The sequence below is a fragment of the Diorhabda carinulata genome, chromosome 4, assembly GCF_026250575.1.
Source record: "Diorhabda carinulata isolate Delta chromosome 4, icDioCari1.1, whole genome shotgun sequence".
Taxonomy (NCBI): domain Eukaryota; kingdom Metazoa; phylum Arthropoda; class Insecta; order Coleoptera; family Chrysomelidae; genus Diorhabda; species Diorhabda carinulata.
The window spans coordinates 9184054-9205442 of record NC_079463.1 but is presented as its reverse complement, the minus strand read 5'-3'; the positions used below and the strand labels follow the sequence as shown (position 1 = coordinate 9205442).

The window sequence follows — 21389 nt, the reverse complement described above, 5'->3', positions numbered from 1 at the left end:
ATTCCAAGTGACTTTTGATATAATGTTATCAAATATTGTGTCAAATCTGAAAAACGCAATAAACAAATAATAATAAGAAAAGAAAAATAATCCTTCGCCATATTCTGATATGTTTACTAAGATAAATTCGTTTACAAGATAATAGAACTTTTGCTAAATCAAAGAATATTAGTGTGAGCACGGCAAAATTGTAAAACACAAATTATTGATCAACATTCAGACAAAATTGCTAATGAAGTACTATTTGGAATATAATTTATTGTACCCATATCGCGTTCCCTGCTTTGAGATCCTATAACTCTCATCAGAGATGCAACTTGATATAGAGGTAAATTGCTACCAGTCGCCATATTTTAATTTCTCCCACATACCTCTACTCTGTGTCGGTTTTTATGCGGGACATCCTTTATTATTGTTTTATTTAAATATTTAGTATTTGAACTATCTTTATTGAACTGACTCTGAATGTAAACTTTTTATTTTAGATTGATTTCAATTTCCGTATTTTGATATTTTAAAACCTAATATTATGATACCATTTGAAATGGCAGCAGATATGCTTGTTTGTCTTACATTATCAATAAAATACCTACCGACATTCAATTGACTCAAATTACTTTTTTTCTACATTGACTTTATGTTATAATTAAAGTATTTGGCGCCTTTTACTATGTCTATGAAACCGTATTTTTTTATAAGTATCGACACCTTTAAATACTTGAGAATAATGATAAGCAACAAATATGACACAAAAAATAAGACAAGATAAAAAATTCCTACGTGATATAGGACGTATAATAAGGAAAAAAATATAATGTAGATGAAGAGAATAAGGCAAGCAACCAAATGAGGAGTTTACAAGACTGCGATAAAACCAGTAGTTACATACGGCGCTGAAACTAGGGAACTAACAAATATGGACAAAGAACAATTAAGTTTATATGAGAGGAGAATAATTTGGAAAATTCATGAACCAGTGAAAGTTGCAAATAATGAGTATAGAGGACTTATGGTATACAATATATATACAATGGTACGGACACAATTCAGACATCAGTTTCCAAAGAACTGAGCTCATCCATCTCTTTAACAGTCCATTATGCCCTTATTGGGTGTGGTACTATTCAGATTGAGCGTATTTTCAAACTACAAAATAGAGCTGTTAGGGACTGCAGAGACTTCTTTAAAAGATTAAAACTTCTCACTCTTCCTTCCTTATTCACCTTTGAATCCGTTTGCCTAATTCGTAACAAGCTTCCACTTCTACTTAGGAACGTAGAGCTCGACTTTTATTTACCTATTCCACGTCAGAATTAGTTAAGTGATCCATATTTTACAATGCAAAAATAATGCAAAATCACTTGCCAATTGAAATCAAATCGATATCATCTTTTCCCGCATTCCGCAATAATTTGAGGGCATATTTACTGGAAAGTGTCTTCTACTCTGTAAACGACTTCTTTTCTAATAATAATATTTAATTCCGAGCATGCTGCATACTGGTCTAATTTTGCTATGGACTTAAGTATATACTAATCATTACTTATTACTGTTATCTATAATTTTGTCACTCATTGTAGTTTTCTTCTGTATATTGAAATTTTATTCTATTTGTTTTATCTTTATTTAGTTATTTTTATTTTTGTTTTTCAATTTTTCCAATTTTTTAACAATGAAGCATTTCTCTATACATCAAAAGAATAGAAAAACGGAAGGATATAAGTAAAATTACAGAATTGAACAAGAAAAGATTGCCATATAGATCAAAAGATAGATGGGAATATCAAATTGTACAAGATATGCAAAATCTAGGAGTACGTGACTGGAACAAACAGATGTAGGACAGAAAGAAATAGAGAACAATAGTCGATGCTTAAAAAACATGTAATAAGCTGTAATTAAGTAGTGATAGAATGTTAGCTGACCACCCATGAAAATACAGGGTCAAAAAATCTCAATCTGAGCAGCTATAATTCTAAATAGAAAGTATAGCCTTATAAATATATGTATTCACTTTCAAAAGAAAATCCTTTTCAATCATGAAACCATTCTTGAGGACAATTATTTCCTCTTATTTGAATATTGGCGATTTGAAGAGTTTCTTAAATTGACAATAAAATGAGGTGGTACTCCATCACGCATATCCCAATATTCCAACCACATTCGTAATGGCAAATCATGAAACGAATTCGGAAGAGTGCTTTAGAGTAACTTTAAATTAGTTTCGCCTGTAAGTCGATTTGATAAAATTACTGGTCCACTCAAATAATGATCGACCAATGATTTTAAACTCGCATTGGAAATGTCGAGGATTAATTACATGAGGGTTTTCATGTGGAAAATCATTATACTCATGCATACTATCGCAGTAAAGACAAGTTCCTTTTGAAAGGGAATATCTTGACGTAAAAAGAATCGACAGAAATTCACTCGCTGAACAAATTATTGTGATAACAACTTTTGCACTTTGTGGGCATAGTGGATGGTGTAAATTAGGTCTGATAGTTCGGTGTACAGATTATCTTGATAAGCCATACACAAAAAACTAATACCAATATCATAAATCTTGTTCAATATATGAAAAAAAATAGTATTTGACCGATTGAATTCTTCACAAATTTATAGGCTTTAATATATAAATCTTTAGATTTATAAAATATATAGCATTCAAAATCTTACGTAACTTCTTGTCAATTGAATTGGTCACTGGATGAATGTAACTTCCAAACATACCAACAAGTATTTGTGATATATATGTTTTATTCTTCCCCAGGTTTATTTTGTGCCTTAACGAAATGCGAGCTGGATCCTTGTGCTTTCGGCACTTGTGAATTGGCAGGAACTAGCTATAAATGTCACTGTAAACAGGGTTATGTGGGAATCATATGTGAGCAGAAACGTCGACCTTGCGAAGGAAATCCTTGTGAGAGTCGAGGTATCTGTATAGAAAAAGGAGACAGCTTCCAGTGTCAGTGTCATGCTTGGTGGGAAGGGAGGAGGTGAGATATTTGCTGTTGAAATTTAAACGTAGTAATAAACTTGAATGATTTTGTTAGTTTGCATCTAAAGTTTCAATATTTCTTACATTTTAAAATTGTTTCTACATTATTTGTACAAAGTTCCTATTTTTGATATAAACATAGAGAAGTCACAAATGACCAAGCAATCAAATAAGATAAAAATTAAACAAAATCATCCTTGAAACAAAACGTTTGCTTTAATTGATTAAATTGCATTCATATAATAATTCAGCAATTTGTAGATGTGAAAGAAGAATGTTGCACATTCCTTATAAACCATTAAGTGAAAGAATGCTTCACGAACCATTCTGGTTGGGCCTCATGACAGTTTTTGTTGTTATGGGAGTTATAGGAATGGTATGGTGCGCAAAGAGACATTTTCCGGAAAAAATCGAAAAATTGTTAGCCGAAGAGGAGAGCAGAAATAGAAGTGCAGGTAAAAAATATGCCTTATTCCCAATATTTATTTGATGTTTATATGATCGGGATGACAACTTTGGTCACTATTGTACTATGATTTCGAACAATTGAACGTTCAAGTTAGTGGCGCAGTTTTTACTAAATAGGAACTGGAAAAAAATTCAGATTGTTTATAAAATCCTACAACCCTCTTAACTAATTTACAATCATTGGTGGGAATATTTAAAAACAAAACGCATTGCAAAGCTTACTCATGGTTATGACAAACGCGTACGTGGGTTCCCAATATAACAATAAATAAAAGACATTCTTTACTTAATAATTTTCATTTCTCAACATAGTCTACTTTTAAGTCTATACACTTGTCACAATAATCTACACAGATAGTTGGGCAGCCTTAGAACCAATAGTATCAAAAACGACAAAATTGGTAATAGGTTGTCTCGAAGCAATCTCCCGGATTCGTGAATTCTAAGGTGAGAATATGGAAGAAAATGCCAACAAAACAGTTGAAGTGCTATTACCGAAATAATTGCTAAATAATACTATTGAGCCAGGACTCAGGATGTATGGTCAAAGAGATTGCACGGTATCCAAAACGATTTGGAAGAAGAGATGATTCAGCGTCTCGAAAATTTTATTCTAGGTGGGATATAATTGAAAATAAGCTTTGAAAGAAAACAAGTAGGAGGGTGTCTAGTTAGTTGATTAAGTTTCCAAATCGTTATGACACAGTGGACGTCAGACCAGCCTACATCGAAGTCCAGCGATGTTCTTATCTATTTACTCATTTCAAATAATAGTTGCAGCCTTTTTCCTCAAAATACGTTTTTTTGTATGCGATAACTGCCTCATCTGAGGCAAACATCTCTGCTGTGTGAAACTTTAACGTTTGGAAACAGGAAAAAGTTACTGGTGGTGAAATCTGGTGAATACGGTGAGTGGCCAACTAAGGAAAGTATATAATTCGTGAATTTTAGCCATGAGATTTACCGATGTGTGAGAAAGTATCTTTAATCACCACATTTGAATTTAGAGGCTCATAATTTTAAGGACTTAACTGATGGTTCAGAATTTGCGTGGGCGTATTGCCTTTCAATATGTACTTAATAACAACCACGTTACTCATTTTTTTTTCAATTTATAGAGAACAATTTCACGATTCAAACTGTGCGTACAAAATGGCTGAAATTTTAGTGAAAATAACCCCACGCGTGTGCAAATATATTAAAGTTTTCAATATATATTGACAAATAGTGACATCTTAATGTTAAGGCTGGAAATTTTTCAGACAACCCTCGTACACTTTCTTTTATAAACATAGACTCAAAACCACTCCTCGTTGATAATGAGAATATATAAGTGCATGAACTATCTAAAACTAAAATCTACTAAATATATTTCAATATGTGTAATTTAAGTTTACTGATATCACAGTTTTTTGATATCACTGATAACAGTGGAAATAACTATAAATGATTCATGAGTGTCATTACTGAGCTTTATGCTCAATTTACATATAAATATGTCGGACCTTGTACTTTTCCTGATCAATAGTTGCCCAAATAATTTTCTAAAATGTACTGAATCATGTTTTTAATAGACTCCGTTCGTGTTTCAGTATCTTCATTGCGAAGTTCATCAGTGAGAGAACAATTAGCAGCGGCATCTGGAGGTAGTGCTGCAAACACCACGAATCAGAATTCAGGATCATCACGATCGCTCTTCGGACGCCTGGGTATTCGAAAGCCATCAATTCTCAGCCTCACCAGTCCACACGCCAGCAGTTATGAGGCCGCCACAGCTCGAACTTTTAGTTTGGACGATTTGTTAAAACCTCCCTTGAGACGTAAGGCCCGATTGTGGCTTTATCAGCTCCCAATATCTACTCTTTGCTAAATGCCCTCTTTTCACTAACTTTTGTCTTCGTACTTCTTCATAGTTCAGTCGATAGAAAAAAACAATGTTGTGTATTATCATTTTAATAAAGTTTAGTGATTATGTCTTGATATATTTGAGAGATAGAGAATGGATCCAATTTCTTGTGCAAAACTTAGACATTCACGGAAACTTCAGATTGTATCATTACTGAATCCTACGCTCTCCAAGCTTTGTGTGAAACTGTGTCTAACAATATTTTCACCGATTCAGATTCCTAGATCAATATCTAGCAATACATCATTTAAATATCATAATTTTTCATATTTTAATATTAACATCGTGGAAAATATTATTTGTATGTACCTACACTAATACACAGCTAGCAGAAACAAATTTTACGTAGTTATTTGTCTTGATTTTAGGTTAATATTTTAAGGATGACCGGAGTAGGTCGAAACGTCTATGTTTACATGTTATTTTCATAGAAAAAGACCTAAAATCAAGACAAATCGTCACTTGGTTCCCTTCCTCACCCTTTTCTTCTTTTGTCATCTTCCTACGACAAATAGCACGTCAGGAAATGTAACTGGTGATGAAATGTAAAGGATCTTCACAGGTCCTTTAAGTACTTCTATACCTTTTTTGTCCTGGTCTAACCGATAGTCCAGTGCTGATTTTCGTCCACTGGTTTGTGAAGTAATTCTTACATTTTTAGCTCTAGCCAACTCTTGTTGGAGCTGTCTTGCCGTTACATGTGTTCTTCTTAAAGTTTAGAGCGTCAAAAATTTATTGTCTACAGTTACGAATGATATTTAACGTCTAGAATCAAACGTGTTTGATCCGTCTTCGATTGAGCCTTTCGTCAATAAGCAAATCGGTACTCTTGCTTCCGTGTAGATTTTTCCGTATCCCAATAACGATAAATTTGACAATTGACATGAATGTTGAATAGAAATGTAGCTTCTTTAAAAACAACGATTCTCTCGGTTATTTTCTTTCATTATTATTTCACAAAATTCAATTCTTCTCAAAATCTTTCTATCTAAGCTCTTGTATTTGCCGTGATTTGGTATAGGGATTAGTTTGAAAGGCTAACAGAATATCTAGTTGTTTGTTTTCCGATATTGGTTTTCTACTACCTTTCCAGAGATGTTTGACCGTTTGTGATCCGTTTCTATAAATTTCCCCTCAACTTTGCTTACAGGGGAATTTGAATTGATTCTCGTTTAGGATATTTATTATTAAATAACGTAGATACTTCTATTCATTTACATGTTTCATCTCCACATCCAATCATTAGAATTTCAATTCTCTGCGCTTCACTCAAGTTAAATAAAAAGTCTTTTTAAAAAAATCCACTACAATAATGTATTAATCACTTGACATGAAGTTAATTAAGTTTCAATATCTTAGTATCAATTTTGATGTTGATAAATTAATAAGTTAAGAGACATTTCATTGTCAATGACTGCTTCACAAAATTTATTTTTTCTCTCGCCGGGATGAAAAGTTCGCTTTTCGTCCCTGGTATGCGGAACAAAAGTGGCCGGTATTCTCTCGGGAAGAACTTCCTTTTGCTTCCGGTGTCGTATCAACGACTTGTTTATCTAGAGAACAAAAAAGATACCATATTGACGGTCCTTTAACTTCACAGAAATGCATTTTTTGCATAACGATTTTATAATGTGCTACTACAAACTAGATCTAGTTTATAGATCATACGTGATGGCCTTGCACTTTCAAATACAAAGAAACAACCTTAATATATTTAGAAAGTGCGTGGAACTGAGTTAGATGTTGGTTTTATATCAGTTTTAGTCAAATATGTCTGTATTTTTTCGAAAATTGTCGTTAATAAAATAGCAATTATCAACCAAAGAGATATTTGCTCAAACAATTCCATTTACTGTGGGAAAATCATGTTCAATAATTTCATACAGGGTATATGAACCCTACAAAAACTTTATATCAATAAACTTTTGCTCAAAAAAATAAACATATAAATACTTTATTAATATGGTAGGAATTTTATAAAGATCAAATGAACAGTACGGAAATTAAAATTCAAACTTTCGACGTATTTAAAATTATATCTCATGCAATACGCTCCTGACCTTTTCCCATTAGTCCCTGTATATATGCTGCATTCAATTATGTAGCTAATGTTGGACAATATTCCATTACATTCAAACTGATGGCGTAGAATAATTGATTGATTTCAGATTAAACCCGTGAACGGACTGTTCAAGTTTCAACATTTATGCTTATGATATTGTGAATGAATATGAATAGAACCAAATTGATGGAGTTTTCGGAAACTATGTTATTCAAATTATGATCAGAATGTTCGGATAGGTCCATTGTTGTTCGGAAACTGATCAAATTAATCGGATCGCGATCATATGATCAAGTCTACCCTGGTGAATAAATGCGATCAGATAACGGGTTATTTCATTTGTCTATGGTTTTTTGACTTTATTCCCATTAAATGACTGTTAAGTATTAATTTTCATGGGCAACGTAATTGATAGGTTACTGAGATTTGCGGTTTTTATATGCATCGACATTTCTGCATAAAAATAGTATAAAAGTTTAGTGCAAAATTCGTAAGAGAGGGGAAATCGTTAATTAATGTTCAATAAGACTACTGTTTGTATGCTGCAATGTGACTACATCAAGTCTTTTAGATATTACACAATAGTTACCGTTTCACAGACTAGAGATTTTTTGTCCAAAGAATTATAGGATTTTATCGGAATTAACAGTATGAAAAAACTGATATTTATAATACTAGTGGACTCATGTGACATAATACAAGACAACATGATGTAAATTCATAATAGAAATTTCAATTTGAAAAATATTTGATAGTATCCTAGTGATTACACGACATTTTTTATTTCTATTTCTGACGATATTTGTAAATTAAAAGGCATTTCAATTTTTAAAGAAAATATACTGTTGGAACATGAACATTTGATTACTTGGAGCGATACCAATAACTCCAAACAATTCATCCATAATTTATGAATGAATATTATTATAAAAGTAGAATATATTTTCAAAAGATTCCAGTTTTTATGGGTCGAGTAATGTTTCCAGAAATTTTAAAAATAAATCTATGTATTCTCTTCCACATTGGTGAAGTTTTGACATTGATTGATATGAATTAATCGTGAAATTTTTGTATTCGGCTCTAGACCATTACTTTTCAGCATGATATATCACGAATGAAATGATTGAACATTATAAGAGCGAAGGTCGGAAACTACAATGAAAGTCGATAAAATTAAATTTCGTGATAAGCGAAATATGCCGTAATTCTATCTGAAAGTGAATATAACATATGGAGGATTTTAATCAAGAATACACCAAATAGAATAAGTGCAAAACTATCTAATAAAAACTATGCGTGAGCGCATCCAATAAAGTAATAATTCACAACACGAGTGGAAAATATTATGACATATTCCATTGCAACAAGGGCTTAATTTGTCACCTCAGACATCATATTGAATTTGGATCCTTGTAATTATATTATATTTTACTGAATTGCAACTTTTTAATTAGAGAGGACTTGATATTTGGAACGTAACGACATAGTGGTGCTTAATGTATGTATATATGTAGATATTGGGGTGGGTCTGACTATTAAATAACAAGACTGGTTATGAAAAAAGGTTTTATTATAAAATTATTCTACATTCGAATACTTCCCTTCAATATACTCCCTTCGCCACACACTTTTCCATACGTTTTTTCCAAATCTGGTGAGAAAGGCGGTTGTTCGAGCACTGGAGAGCGTTGTGGACAGGTGCGCTGACTTGGTGCAAAAAGTCTGGTTGACAGGTCTTAAACACGCGCACAAGATAGACAATTGTTCCCATAGTCCTCTAGCAACAATTTATAGCACGAAGTCGGAGTTTTTTTCAAATTAACGAGAAATTTGAGATCGATAAGTTGCGCCTGCTTTTGTCACACATGGTTTTCGGCACTAGAAAAAAAGACGTTCGTTTTAAGATGCTACCGCACAAATACTATAATAGTAACGGAAACGTGTTTTGGGACGTGCATAGACAAGATATCTAGATACCCAACGCACTACTCGTTTTTTACCCCTCTCGTCTAGGGCACACTCTAGGCGGACAGTTTCGTTATTGAATAGCCAGACCTCGTACACTTTGACTGAAAGGATCTAGTGTGACTCCTTTCTTGCTGCGATACTGGAGAGCCCAGTGTTTACAGCTGATCTCCTTTTAGAAAGTTCAGAATGTGGGATGATACTGCTATATTAAGAATTAAGAATAAGAATCAGAATAATTTTTCCCAGCATAATTAAATTATTGCGAAATAAATTGAGATGCCTGTTTAAACATATCTTAAAAATTCTTTTCTCTGTAGTTCTCTGTTGTAGATACTATACACTTCACTCTCCTGCGTGTGGCTGGTAGGTTGCACAGTATATAAAATATATTAGCACTTTAGGGCTATATATGTTGTACGTGTACAGCACTTATCATGAAAATATAAACTCATCAACTTAAAGTTATATTTAATAACCGTTTGCCATAATCATTGGATCAACAATATTATATTCAACGATTTAGAACCAGTAATAAAACAATCGTAATATCAGGTGAAATGAGCCACCAAATGTACCTTGGATCAAGAAAAAGTTATTGATTAATCTTGTCTCAATAACCTTCAGGACTGACACGTGGTGTATAAGACCGACCGTGTTACTTAGCGAGTAAAAAGTAGAAAATCTTCGATGTGTCCAGAGCATTTGCTCTGGACACATCTGCTCTGCTCAAAAACAGTCAAAAAATCGAATTGATGGGTCATCCGCCGTATAGTCCTTGTTTATCACTCTCTAGAATCTCTTATTCCCGAAGGTCAAAAATAAATTGCTAGGTCAACGGACACCCGAAGAAGCAGTTGATGCGTTCAAATCACATGTTTTGTAGGTACCTTGATCGGAATGAAGAAAATATTAGTTCAAACGCTTGTAAAAGTGTATTGACAGTGTATAATGGATAATATTTTGAAAAACAATAAAGCTATATCCAATTATTAATATTTGTTTATCTCAAAACTTAAGTAGCAACCCTCTTATAATCGTTAACTTCTATTAATGAGATAATAAAAATAAGTTAAATTTGTCAAAATTGATCAAAAATTCTGAACTGTTATTGTCATAATAGACGAAGTACTCAAATTTGCATGGTTTTCAGTCGAGATTAGAAGAAACCAAATAATAGAATTTCTGAAACTGTGTTTTTATTGAGCAGATACTAAATTGATTATCACAAACTTCCATGTTCATAAGCAAAAGTTACTTTTGTTAATCCAATTACACAAAAAGTTTTAATCAAAATATATAATCTCTCAATACATTTTGCAACAATAAATTTAACTGTTCAAAGATTATGGCAAACGTTTGTAGAAGCGATTCAATAACCAGTTGTTGAATAAATAAAATTCAAATTGTATAATAAGTGATTCGTATTTATCAAACATATATTCCATTTAATTTAGGTACACCATCGCCAAAGAAAAAGAGAAATAATTCTACACCAACCAAGAAAAACATAGCTGATAAAAGGCAAATTCTTCAGCAACTGGTTTCTCCAAAACCCTGTGCGAAAAAAGTTAGTTTAGGAGAACTAATACAGTTAAGTGAAATAAAGCCTGATTCTGAGAGTAATGTGGCGAATGGCAAAGACAAAGAAACCAAATTTGTGGCTAATACTTTAGAAGCTGCTCTCATAGATCCAAAACTAGAGAAGAAAGTAACTTTCGCTAGGTTGCTCAACAAAGTGTCTGCAGAAATGAGTTCAGGAAGCGAAGTCGAATTAGGTATTATGCAGACCAATCGATTGGGATGTATGTTTGCGAGACCTTCAAGTACACCACCTTCTCCAAGTGTGGATGCAAGATCTCCGAACAGCACTTCTAGTAATCAAGGTAGTGATTCGTTCACTAGCTCAGATCTAGCTATTCCCAGTGCTTTGAGTACAAGTATTTCAGATTTGCTGATCAACAGGAGACACAACAGACTTCTGAATGGACAGCAGAAACCAGCCAGTGCTGATTCCATCTTAGCAATGTTTCGAAACTTCTCTTCGAGCTCTGCAGCTGCAAACTATTCATCGTCCTTGAAGATAACACCTTCGACGACACCAACAGCTTCGAGTCCTCAAGATGATTTAGTTGGCGATGACGATTCATCCACATCTTCTATTCACACACCTGTCTCATTCTCTAGTGGAGTACTAGAGAGTCCAATTATGCATCGTAATACTTTACAAGGAACCATTGAAGTACCAGTACTCGATCCATTGAGCGCACATAAATCATCTAGTAGCGGAAGCAATTTGTTGCATCCACCAACCATTTTATTGGAAATACCAAATACAATCAATAAGTGCCTTTCGCCAATTAGAGAAATGCCTACTCCTTTGCCATCACCAATGCCTTCACCTGCTTTAACTCCAATACCAACCAGACGCAGCAATCCTACATCTACTTTGGAAGACGCAGAATTGAGTGATGATAGGATCTCGGTTGAAATACCAAATTTTTCGATGAGTACTGATATTGATGATGATGAAATTTTGTGTTCGGATATTCTAATAGATCCTCAAGCAGAAGATGGTCTCATCCTAGAAGAGGCTGCGGCTATGCAACAGTCCGTCGGATTTAAATCGAAGGTGACTGCCAAATTTTTGATTTTATTTGTGCACCTATTCCCATTTCTATTAATTATCAGGAAATGCAGCGAATTTATTTTCTTCAACAACTCATATGCATTAATTTTTTTTTGCAACTTTGAATACTATTTTCAACTGATACGAGTGGTTTGAAGTTGGAAACGAATCATATGAGGACGAGGATTGGCTGGAGAATCTCTGGACCTAAAAAACAGTGTGTTTCTTTGACTCTCAAATATTCTTCTGAGGAATCCAAAAACGCGCACTAGTCTTAGGAAAGCTTATAATTTGCAAGTAAGATAAGTGAGTGTTTAGTTCCTTTTGAGACTAACAATAGAAAGTCTAAGGAATTAAAAGATCTTCTCTCATTTTTAAATCATCATTGAAGATGAGAATGACTCTGACACAAATTAAAGGCTATCCTGGCTATTTTTAGTCTTAGTATAGGATGGGGCGTAGAGCGATTAGAGCTCGTTCCAAAGGAGACAGTTATGAGCTATGAATTTTACAGACATATTTGAAAATGAGACTTGTTAAACAGCGTCATGCCACAAGTCACTTCTGTTTTGCGAATTTTGGATACTGATAATCTTAATGTCTACTCACATCTATCTCACTCAACAGATGCAAACGTTTTAATAATATTTTCTAAAACTAAAAACCTAGTCCTCTTTATTAGACCTGTGTTTCCCCCGCGGAACCGCCATTTCACTTCGCGGGGGAAGGATCTAGTAATCATTATATGCCGTTTCTAAACAGCGGATTTTTCTAAGGACCTCAGTCGTGAAAGAGCCACTCCCAAGCTGTCTCCGATGAGAGCCGGGTGCTCACCAAGGTCTCTGGATGAAGTTTCTGCTTTATCACAGTTTCCCAAGTACTGCGGGATGCTTTGAAACGAGGGTATATAAAAAATACATACCCAGGATTTTCGTTTACACCGGCGCAAAACGAACACTCAAGAGACGCCTATTACTTAATACGATACAGGTTTTCCTGAAAGTACCCATATCATCTGCGTCAAGTTATAATTGACCTTTCCATGCTCACGGTTCACCTAGGTGACTATTTGTGGAATAAGAAGTCCATCAAGCGTTTTCCGAGAAATTTCACTGTTTTTGCTATCGTTGTAGGCTGATTTGCCGTTTCAATCGTCCTTGCTTGGGTCAATTTAGTAGGAACTTGTCGCTGGTAGAGGACACTTCTCTCTTCAGTAAGTAAGCAGTATTATGTCTGTAACGCACACTGCGTCTTGAGATACTGTGCAGAAAACTCTTGCCACTCTGAAGGCACTCAGACAATAAACTGGCATTATCTTCCTCCATGATTCCTGCATTGAAAATGCATCAGCTTATACCGGAATGCTATTATTGAGTACAGAGGTCACTATATATGGTAGTAGTTTCCTCTTTTTCTGCTTTGGATCTCCTACGTTGTGCATTAACTACTTTGTCACTCAAGTGCTGTGCCTGCTGTTTGAAGTGTTTGTGTTTATGCGGAAAATAAGTTTCAATAGACCTTGATTCAAAATGCTTTTCCAAATTCATATATCTATACAATATTTTTGATTTCAGAATCGACCACCGCCAATTGGTCAGACACAAGACAAAACTAAGCCATCAATAACGATCACTGTTGATCCACCTCCCCTCGTAATTCCAACGTTAACGGTACAAATGCCATCACCAACTTTTCCAGGTTCCCCTCCCCCACATAGAGCATCAGTGTCAAACTCAACATGTTTCCAGTTTCCATCGCCAAAACTGTGTAGAAAACTGCTGAAAGATTTTGATAAACCTACTTCATTAGATTTGCCTTGTGCTCCGCCGTTGATAACTATTACATGTAACATGAACGAAATAGAATCGGATACAGAATCGATATCACCAGCTACAAAATCTTCCGGAGTATTACAAGGTACTTCAGCAAGTATGACTTACTTAAGTCCCTTTTCAATTAATCATAGAGGAGAACATACTGCGTCGGAAAGTAACTTGAGTAGCTCTGGATACAGCTCTATGGCAAGCCCAGGTCCATCCAGATGTAGCTCCAACAATCCTTTATGCCCCACAGAAATGGACGATCAAGGATCTGGTGGGTTTAATCGGAGGCCATCACTAACGCCTACAATAAAATTGAATCCCAGTAATCAGCAAAGTACTTCTCAGGACCGCGGCCGGAGATCAGATTCTGAAACTTTATCTGACGAAGCTCAAGTGGAATCTAATGATGAAGGGATTGGCACAGATCACCTTGATGAAAAAATAGATGAAGGGGAGCTGAAAAGTGCTAGAGAGCTCGAAGTTTTTATGGTTAATGATAATGAAACTTGCAAAACTCTACTTAATTTACCTACATTCCCTATACAAAAAACCGCTAAATGTTTGAGTTCGGAAGATACCGTAGACAGATTACTACCACCTTTAACGGCTAGCAAGAACTCTCTACAACTTCCGTCAATAATTGTACAATGTGAGTCACCCGGATGTGACAAACACCTTAGTCCGATGAGTTCCAGAAGTGAAAGTCCTTTAAGTGATCGTACAACGGGTTTAGGAAGATTCTCACCTCAGTTCTATGGCAGACACAAGGATATATTACCTTTTACAGATTCAGATGGATTATACGACTTTCCCAGCTCAGATAAAGTTAACGTAATATCATGTACCCATCACAGAAAACCGGGAAGAAAAAGAGAGAAAAAAATATCGCGTAATTGTAAGTCACCTAGTCCAACAAAACATACGCAACCAACTTTTTCTAGTCAAATAGATATACCTAACAAAGATATGTACAAAGTTCCCCAGCTAAGAAAACTAAGTCCAAAACGTAGAATCAATCGTTCTCAAGTAGTAAGCTCATCTTCAAGCTCTGATAGTTTAACATCTTCTACAAAAGAGGTGAGATTGTCCACTTCCAGTCCCAGCCCAGATACGATTCGGTGGGCTTCACCTGTTTCTTGGATGGGAGATAAACGAGAGAAGATAACTCAGGTAAATATAATATGAATAGAAAGCATTGAAAATACTTTATCAATATCTTTATTTGTCAAAAATCAAACTACTATTGTTAAGGTAAGCTAATATATTTCCACAACATTGCTTGTCTCAAGAAAGTAATTGGAATCGACCTCACTTCTAGAAAAATGATTTTAAACGATTTGGTAAAAGTAAAAAATTGTAATTGTTATTAAGAAACTAGTCGTTAATAAAGTGAACAATATTAATATTTAAGTCATTTCGAGAAAACCTTCTTAAAGAGGAGAAAATTTCCGATAAAAAAGTTCCAGCTTCGGGAATTCTATCTCCATTATTTATAATTTTAATTTGACGTGGAAATAGAGCTCCGTGCGGCTGGTAGGGCATGCAAGCGCATTAATTACTTAATTATTTATAAGCTCCACAATGTACTATAAACAAATTTCAACCAACGGATGTCGTAATTGAGATGTGACACAGCGAAAAGTACTTACACGAAGGCATGGTCAAGCTGGGGTTGCCTACGACGTTTCCTAATGCCTAATTGCCACTTTTTCCTATCGCTGCAATCGTTCAGAGCTCGTACCCTGATTTTTTCATTTCATGCATCCTTAGTAATCTTGATATTCCTCTCTCTCTGTTCCTGTTAAGTGGGATGCACTTTATTACTTTATTAATTTGCGATGGACACGTGAGGACGTCTACAGCTGGCCTGTTTACAAATGTACTAGTGCTTGATGTATGTGAATTATTAGGAGACGATCTAGGATTATCAATATTTCCAATATCTGATAATTGGTATGATCTTCATCGTGAAAATCAACAATTCTTGCTCTAATAGATGTGGAAAATTTACTTCATGGCATAACAATGCGCAATTTAAAAGAATGTGCACCATTATCATTTTACTAACAACATAATTACTGAATCAATACATTTTTAATTTCATTTCCTTAAAAAAATATTGAAAAAAGCTGTTCAATTAAAATATAGTTTTGACGTTCGGTGTATTTAAACGAATATGAACAATAATCTCAACATATTTGAATTTATTCCAGAGTATATCTGAAGGAGAGTCATTTCCATTAACCAGGTCACAAGATTTTCCCAAAACTTGCGGCAGTCATCAAAAAGTTAGTAGACTGCGAGCAATAAGTCATCAAATCAGGTAATTCTCCGTTCAAATTATAGACTTCGAGATGAATCTCAAAAAGTTGAAAAATACATAACAGGGAAGAACAAAAAATAGCAATTTGGATCTAGAATAAATTACCTTTATTTTTTACCGAGTACTGGTAAATTGTAAATACCTTAGTTTTCTACAAATTTCATATTCCATTTATATATGTTTAAAATAACTATTAGTATGGTATAGAAGTGAATAATTGGAAAACTGAAACCACTAAAGCTTGATCCTTAAATTTCTACAATTCATTACACCCGTGACAAATAGCATCACAATTTTACAACTAACGATCTCCTGTTGTTTCCAAGAATCTCTAGCAGCCTGGCGCAGCAACACGACGCTTTAAGGGCGATTTAAGGATAAATTGCTGGTGGGCGTCACAAAGTGGGTGGAATTGCAGGCGACAGAAAACTACGACGAAATAATTTCAAATAATATTAATTATTAGCTCCATCCGTGTTCAACAAGGATGAATAACCTACGTATGGTAACTAACTATTATATACACTTCCATGCCCCGTATTTGAAGCTAGTCTCTGCTTCGTCCAGAACCAGGTATACGCGTGAGCAGGCCAAACCGCTGCCATCTTCTAAAGCCGCCACAATTCGTGCTGTAGTAGACCATCAAGGCTTGACGTCATTGCCGATATATTGTTATAGTTCACTTTCCAAAGGTATTTTTTTGCATAATTTACGAAAGAAAATACGAAAAAATAAAAAATCATTGAACATATATAAGATATTCAACGCAGTTAAAGCTTTGTTTGGAAAGTGATTCCTGACCTATCCTAACAATGAAGGCATGTAACGTCAACACTTCTCTAGTTTATTACAGAATTTATACCGCCAAGGAGAATACTACACAAACATTTTCTAATAAACACTTAAAACGAGAGAAACAAAAAATATGCTAATAATGGTTTTTAGAAATTCAGGTGAGGGACGTTTATTATAACAACATAAACTTCTTGTTAATTCAAGCAACTAAATAGAAAACTATGGTAGAACCAAAAAAAATTTCTAAAATAACGAGCTGACCCTAATTTTATGCTCGGCAGTGTATTACTTTAGGGGTAATACTAGAGTCTAGAATCACCCTTAAAAATTCTGGTCTATCTTATTTTACTTCAATTTTGGGATTGTTTATAGACTATTATACCAATTAGTTCAAGAAAATGAATAATTCAGATATTATTGGCAGATTTACATTTTAATTTCCAAAAATGTTCGTTTTTTATAGATTCTTGAGGCGACTAGAGCAAAGCCTGAAAAAACGGGAAAGAACAGTGTGTCCTTCAGACAGCTTCGACAGCGACGATGAATCTCCTAGAGCAACTTCCCCACTCCTTCAACCATCACGAAGCACAAAAATGAGAAAAAGCTGTAGTATTGGGAAACTACAGGGAACCAATAAAGAAAAAATAAAAGGCAGATACGCACGCGAAGATATATTTCTTCCACAAAAACAGTCTTCGTTGAAGGTTGTTACGACAGGAAATGGATATTCCGAATAGTCCTAAACGAAACATGGAAATTCAGCGTGATTATCAATTAAAAGAGAGTTCTACGTAAAATATATTGAAAAAGATGAACAATCAATATATTGATTAGTTTTTTTTTTATTTTAGTCTTATTTATAATGATTAATATCAAATCATGTCGAATTTCCATGCATCTGTTTAGTTACGGGTTTGAAAAAAGAAAACTTTCCAAATATAACAAAGCTGCACTTTCACTTATTATAAACACTTTTCCAATTGTAACATAATGCTGACTGCACTTACTCTACTTCATCCACTAATTTAAATTAATAAAGTTTATTTAAGAAAGAGAAGGATAATTACTGAATATTATACAAAGTATACGTAATTGATGTAATTTGAATTACGAATTTGCCTTTTTAAAATTTTCGCAGAAGCTGACCATATATAAAAATTGTTCACATCTAGCCTTCAATTGAAATATAACGTAATAGACATGTATAGAGCTTTTTCTCTCGAATATAATTCATTTGATTTGAGTTTCTCAGAGGTTTGTATATTTTGAGAACATGTTGTTCAGTCTTTAGAATTATTGGAATTATTTGATTGATTCTTAGGTGATAATGAGATAATATATTTAAATGATTCGTATTGTGTCGTATTCATAATTATAAAAGGATCTTATATCAAAAAAACAATTTTCACACTTACTCTCTGTGTCAGTTTGTTTGTTCCGAACAAAAGGCCAATGTATCAAGGAGTATTTGAAGCTCCTTCTATATTAGGAATTTTCATTCATTTTACGGGTAACTTGAAAATAAAATTGAAACCAATGAAATTGTTGAAAATATCTAATTTAAATATAGACCAGTCGTTTTAGGCTAGGCTGCGGAAAACTTCCTCTTGAGCTCAATTTTTGTTTACAACTTTATTATGGTAAAAAATGTGGAAAACCGGTTAAAAATATATTTATTTTGATGTTAAAATATCACGAAAATCAGTTTTTCGCAGATATCTCGTGACCTATTACTCCAATTGTCATCATTATGAAAATTATTATTCATAAGATTATCTATAAAAAAATGCCTTTAGCATGTTTCAGTGAAATTAACCGATTTGGCAATAGAGCGCTGAGAAAGCTATATTTTAATTATGCATTCGTTTCCTCACATTTTTTTACATGGTTACCTATGTAGACATAATCTATAATATGAAATTTTTCATTTGAATACTGAACAATACTGAAAATTGAAGTTTTTTTAAAACTATACAAAAAACTTAACATTTCGGCATCTCTATAGATGCGTAAATGTTGAATTTTTGTCACTGCCAAAATACGTCACAAAATAAACATGAAATTTTACTTTTTGAAAGATTTATTTATAATATAGTAAATTATCAATTGATTTCAAAGTATTCATCTTAAAACAATTTCTTTTATTGAAATACTGATTGATAGCAGTTGAAGTTCAAGCAATAACAACATAAATTTCCGAAGATATTTCTTGTTGCTGCTGATCAGAAACGTTAGATATTTTTTGAGGAGTTAGAGTAATCAGATATTTTAATTTGTTTGGAAGAAGATGCACAATTCAATATTTTCTTTAGACATCACTATTTTGTTATTCAAATTATCTTCAATATATGCTCCAAAAGCAAATTTCCAGCCACTGTGACATTTTAAAGATATAATTTTGCCCCCTGCATTGGCCCGAATAGTTACTGGTTACTATTTCCTACTGTTCACTATGACTATTTATTATTTCTATAAGTTTAAAAAGTAAACAAACAAAAATAAAGAGACAACAAAAAGATCTTCCTAGAAATTAGTTAAAAAAAAAACAATGTAAACAGACCGCTTGCTGTGATAAAAATATATATAAAAACAAACCTCAAACAAATTTCGCTGTTTATAAAAAGTATGTAAACGGGCCGCGACTTCGACAAATTTTAGAATTCCATTATAACCGAGCAGGACCGGCCTTAAGGCTCATATCGTGGACTTCGTAACAATAATTATATAATTGACTATTCTAAAAATGTAACTGAAGCAGAAGAGTAGTTTAAATTCTTGACAATCCACAAAGATACATGTTGTTCATACAAAGGATTTATACGCTGACATCTTCTATTACATAACCAAGTGTTACAGGCGATTTGACAATAAAAAAAGTGAATAATGGATTCATATATTATCTAAATATCGTTTAAGGAGAGTCAAAAATGATTTGATCATTTTCTTAATTGTGAATATGGAACGAAAATAATGAGATATTTTTTTCAAATAAGTTGTTTGAGGATGACATATTTTTATTTGATTTCAGTCTACTAATTTTCCAAGATGGATTCTCGGAACATTCTTTTAGATCTCATCATTTTAATAGAGAAACTAACACAATACAGAGAAATTCATAACGAATATTAATCAATTAAATCAATATTAAATAATTAAACCACTGAAATTTTCAAAACATTCAAACCTCTACAACTACAGCTGATATAACTAGTAAATATAAGTAGTAAATATGAATTTTCAAATTTTAGACGTACAATTTTACTTGAATTCTCTAATAAAATGACAAAAAGGCGGTATATTTCAAAAGTTGTAAGTCGTGGTAGTGGTTAACGTTGTTAAATAGTAAAAAATGTGGATATTCTAAACATCGAACAATCATAGCTCTGTTTAAAATAAAACATGTTATATTTTGGAAATAACAATTCTATATTATATAAAATGTATTGCTTCAATTCTAGGATTTTGAGCAAATAGAATTAAAGAAAGTTCGGACGTTTATTTCAAAAATATAGTTTTAAGTTCGAATCTATATAGTCCAGTTGTTCTGTGTTAAATAAATGAATGTTAATGATTCCTTGAGGCATGATCTATGATACTTTGAACATCAAAAATTATTTATTCTCTTTAAATGGCTGCGTACTATTGATTCTTATGAGCATCTTCATTGATAGGTTCCTGAGGTTTGCCGTTCTTATAATTTTGACACTTCTGCCTAAAAATAGCTTATTAGTATTAAGCTTTAGTGCAAAATTCGTGTAAGAGTGTATATCATTGATAACTGCCCAATAACAACATCTAAAATCTATTATACAACTGAATAAATATCGTGGAAGAATTAACTCAAAAAAAAGTAATAAAAATAAAAATTTCTCGTATATTTTGTTCTTAATATGAAATTTCTACGGAAAATTAAACGCGACGTTCGGAAACTGTGATCTAAATTTCATTCTGGGAAGTGATCTATCTGAACCAGAGTTATACTTTTCGAATAGTACTACAAACATACGATGATGGTCCCAGAAGTACCTGGCCCAACAAAGGAAACACAAAAATTATGAAAAAAAATATATTAATTTTACAACGTAATCTCCTTTTAGCTCCATACACTTTTCCCAACGATATTCAATAAGTTCGATACTCTTTTTATAATAAGAATCGTCAAGCTCCTAAAAATGGCCTTTAACTGCCTCTTCATTGTTGTCTTTGACCACCGAGCCACGTTTTCAAGTCTGAGAACAGAAAATAATCCGAGGGGGCTACATCTGGCGAATGTGTTGCATAGTGTAGCAATTCAAACTTTACTTCATTTATTCTGGCCATTACAATAACAGATGTATGAGTTGGAGGTTTATCTTGATGAAACAATATTTTCATCTTAGTCAAATGCGACCGTTTTTGCTCACTTTTCCGCTCAAAC

At 33.4% G+C, this 21389-nt stretch overlaps 1 protein-coding gene across 1 annotated transcript in view; it reads left to right on the top strand.

The window, feature by feature from the left end:
• Positions 1–19502, top strand: part of LOC130893483 (uncharacterized) — a 131611-nt gene extending 112109 nt beyond the window's left edge. Inside the window, exons 15-22 of the mRNA XM_057799662.1 lie at positions 2774–2999; positions 3263–3456; positions 5062–5289; positions 10860–11288; positions 11352–12034; positions 13606–15024; positions 16068–16177; positions 17436–19502. Of these exons, the coding sequence (XP_057655645.1) occupies positions 2774–2999; positions 3263–3456; positions 5062–5289; positions 10860–11288; positions 11352–12034; positions 13606–15024; positions 16068–16177; positions 17436–17709 (3563 nt within the window). The 3' untranslated portion in view covers positions 17710–19502. The remainder of the gene's footprint in view (positions 1–2773; positions 3000–3262; positions 3457–5061; positions 5290–10859; positions 11289–11351; positions 12035–13605; positions 15025–16067; positions 16178–17435) is intronic.
• Positions 19503–21389: the final 1887 nt, after the last annotated feature.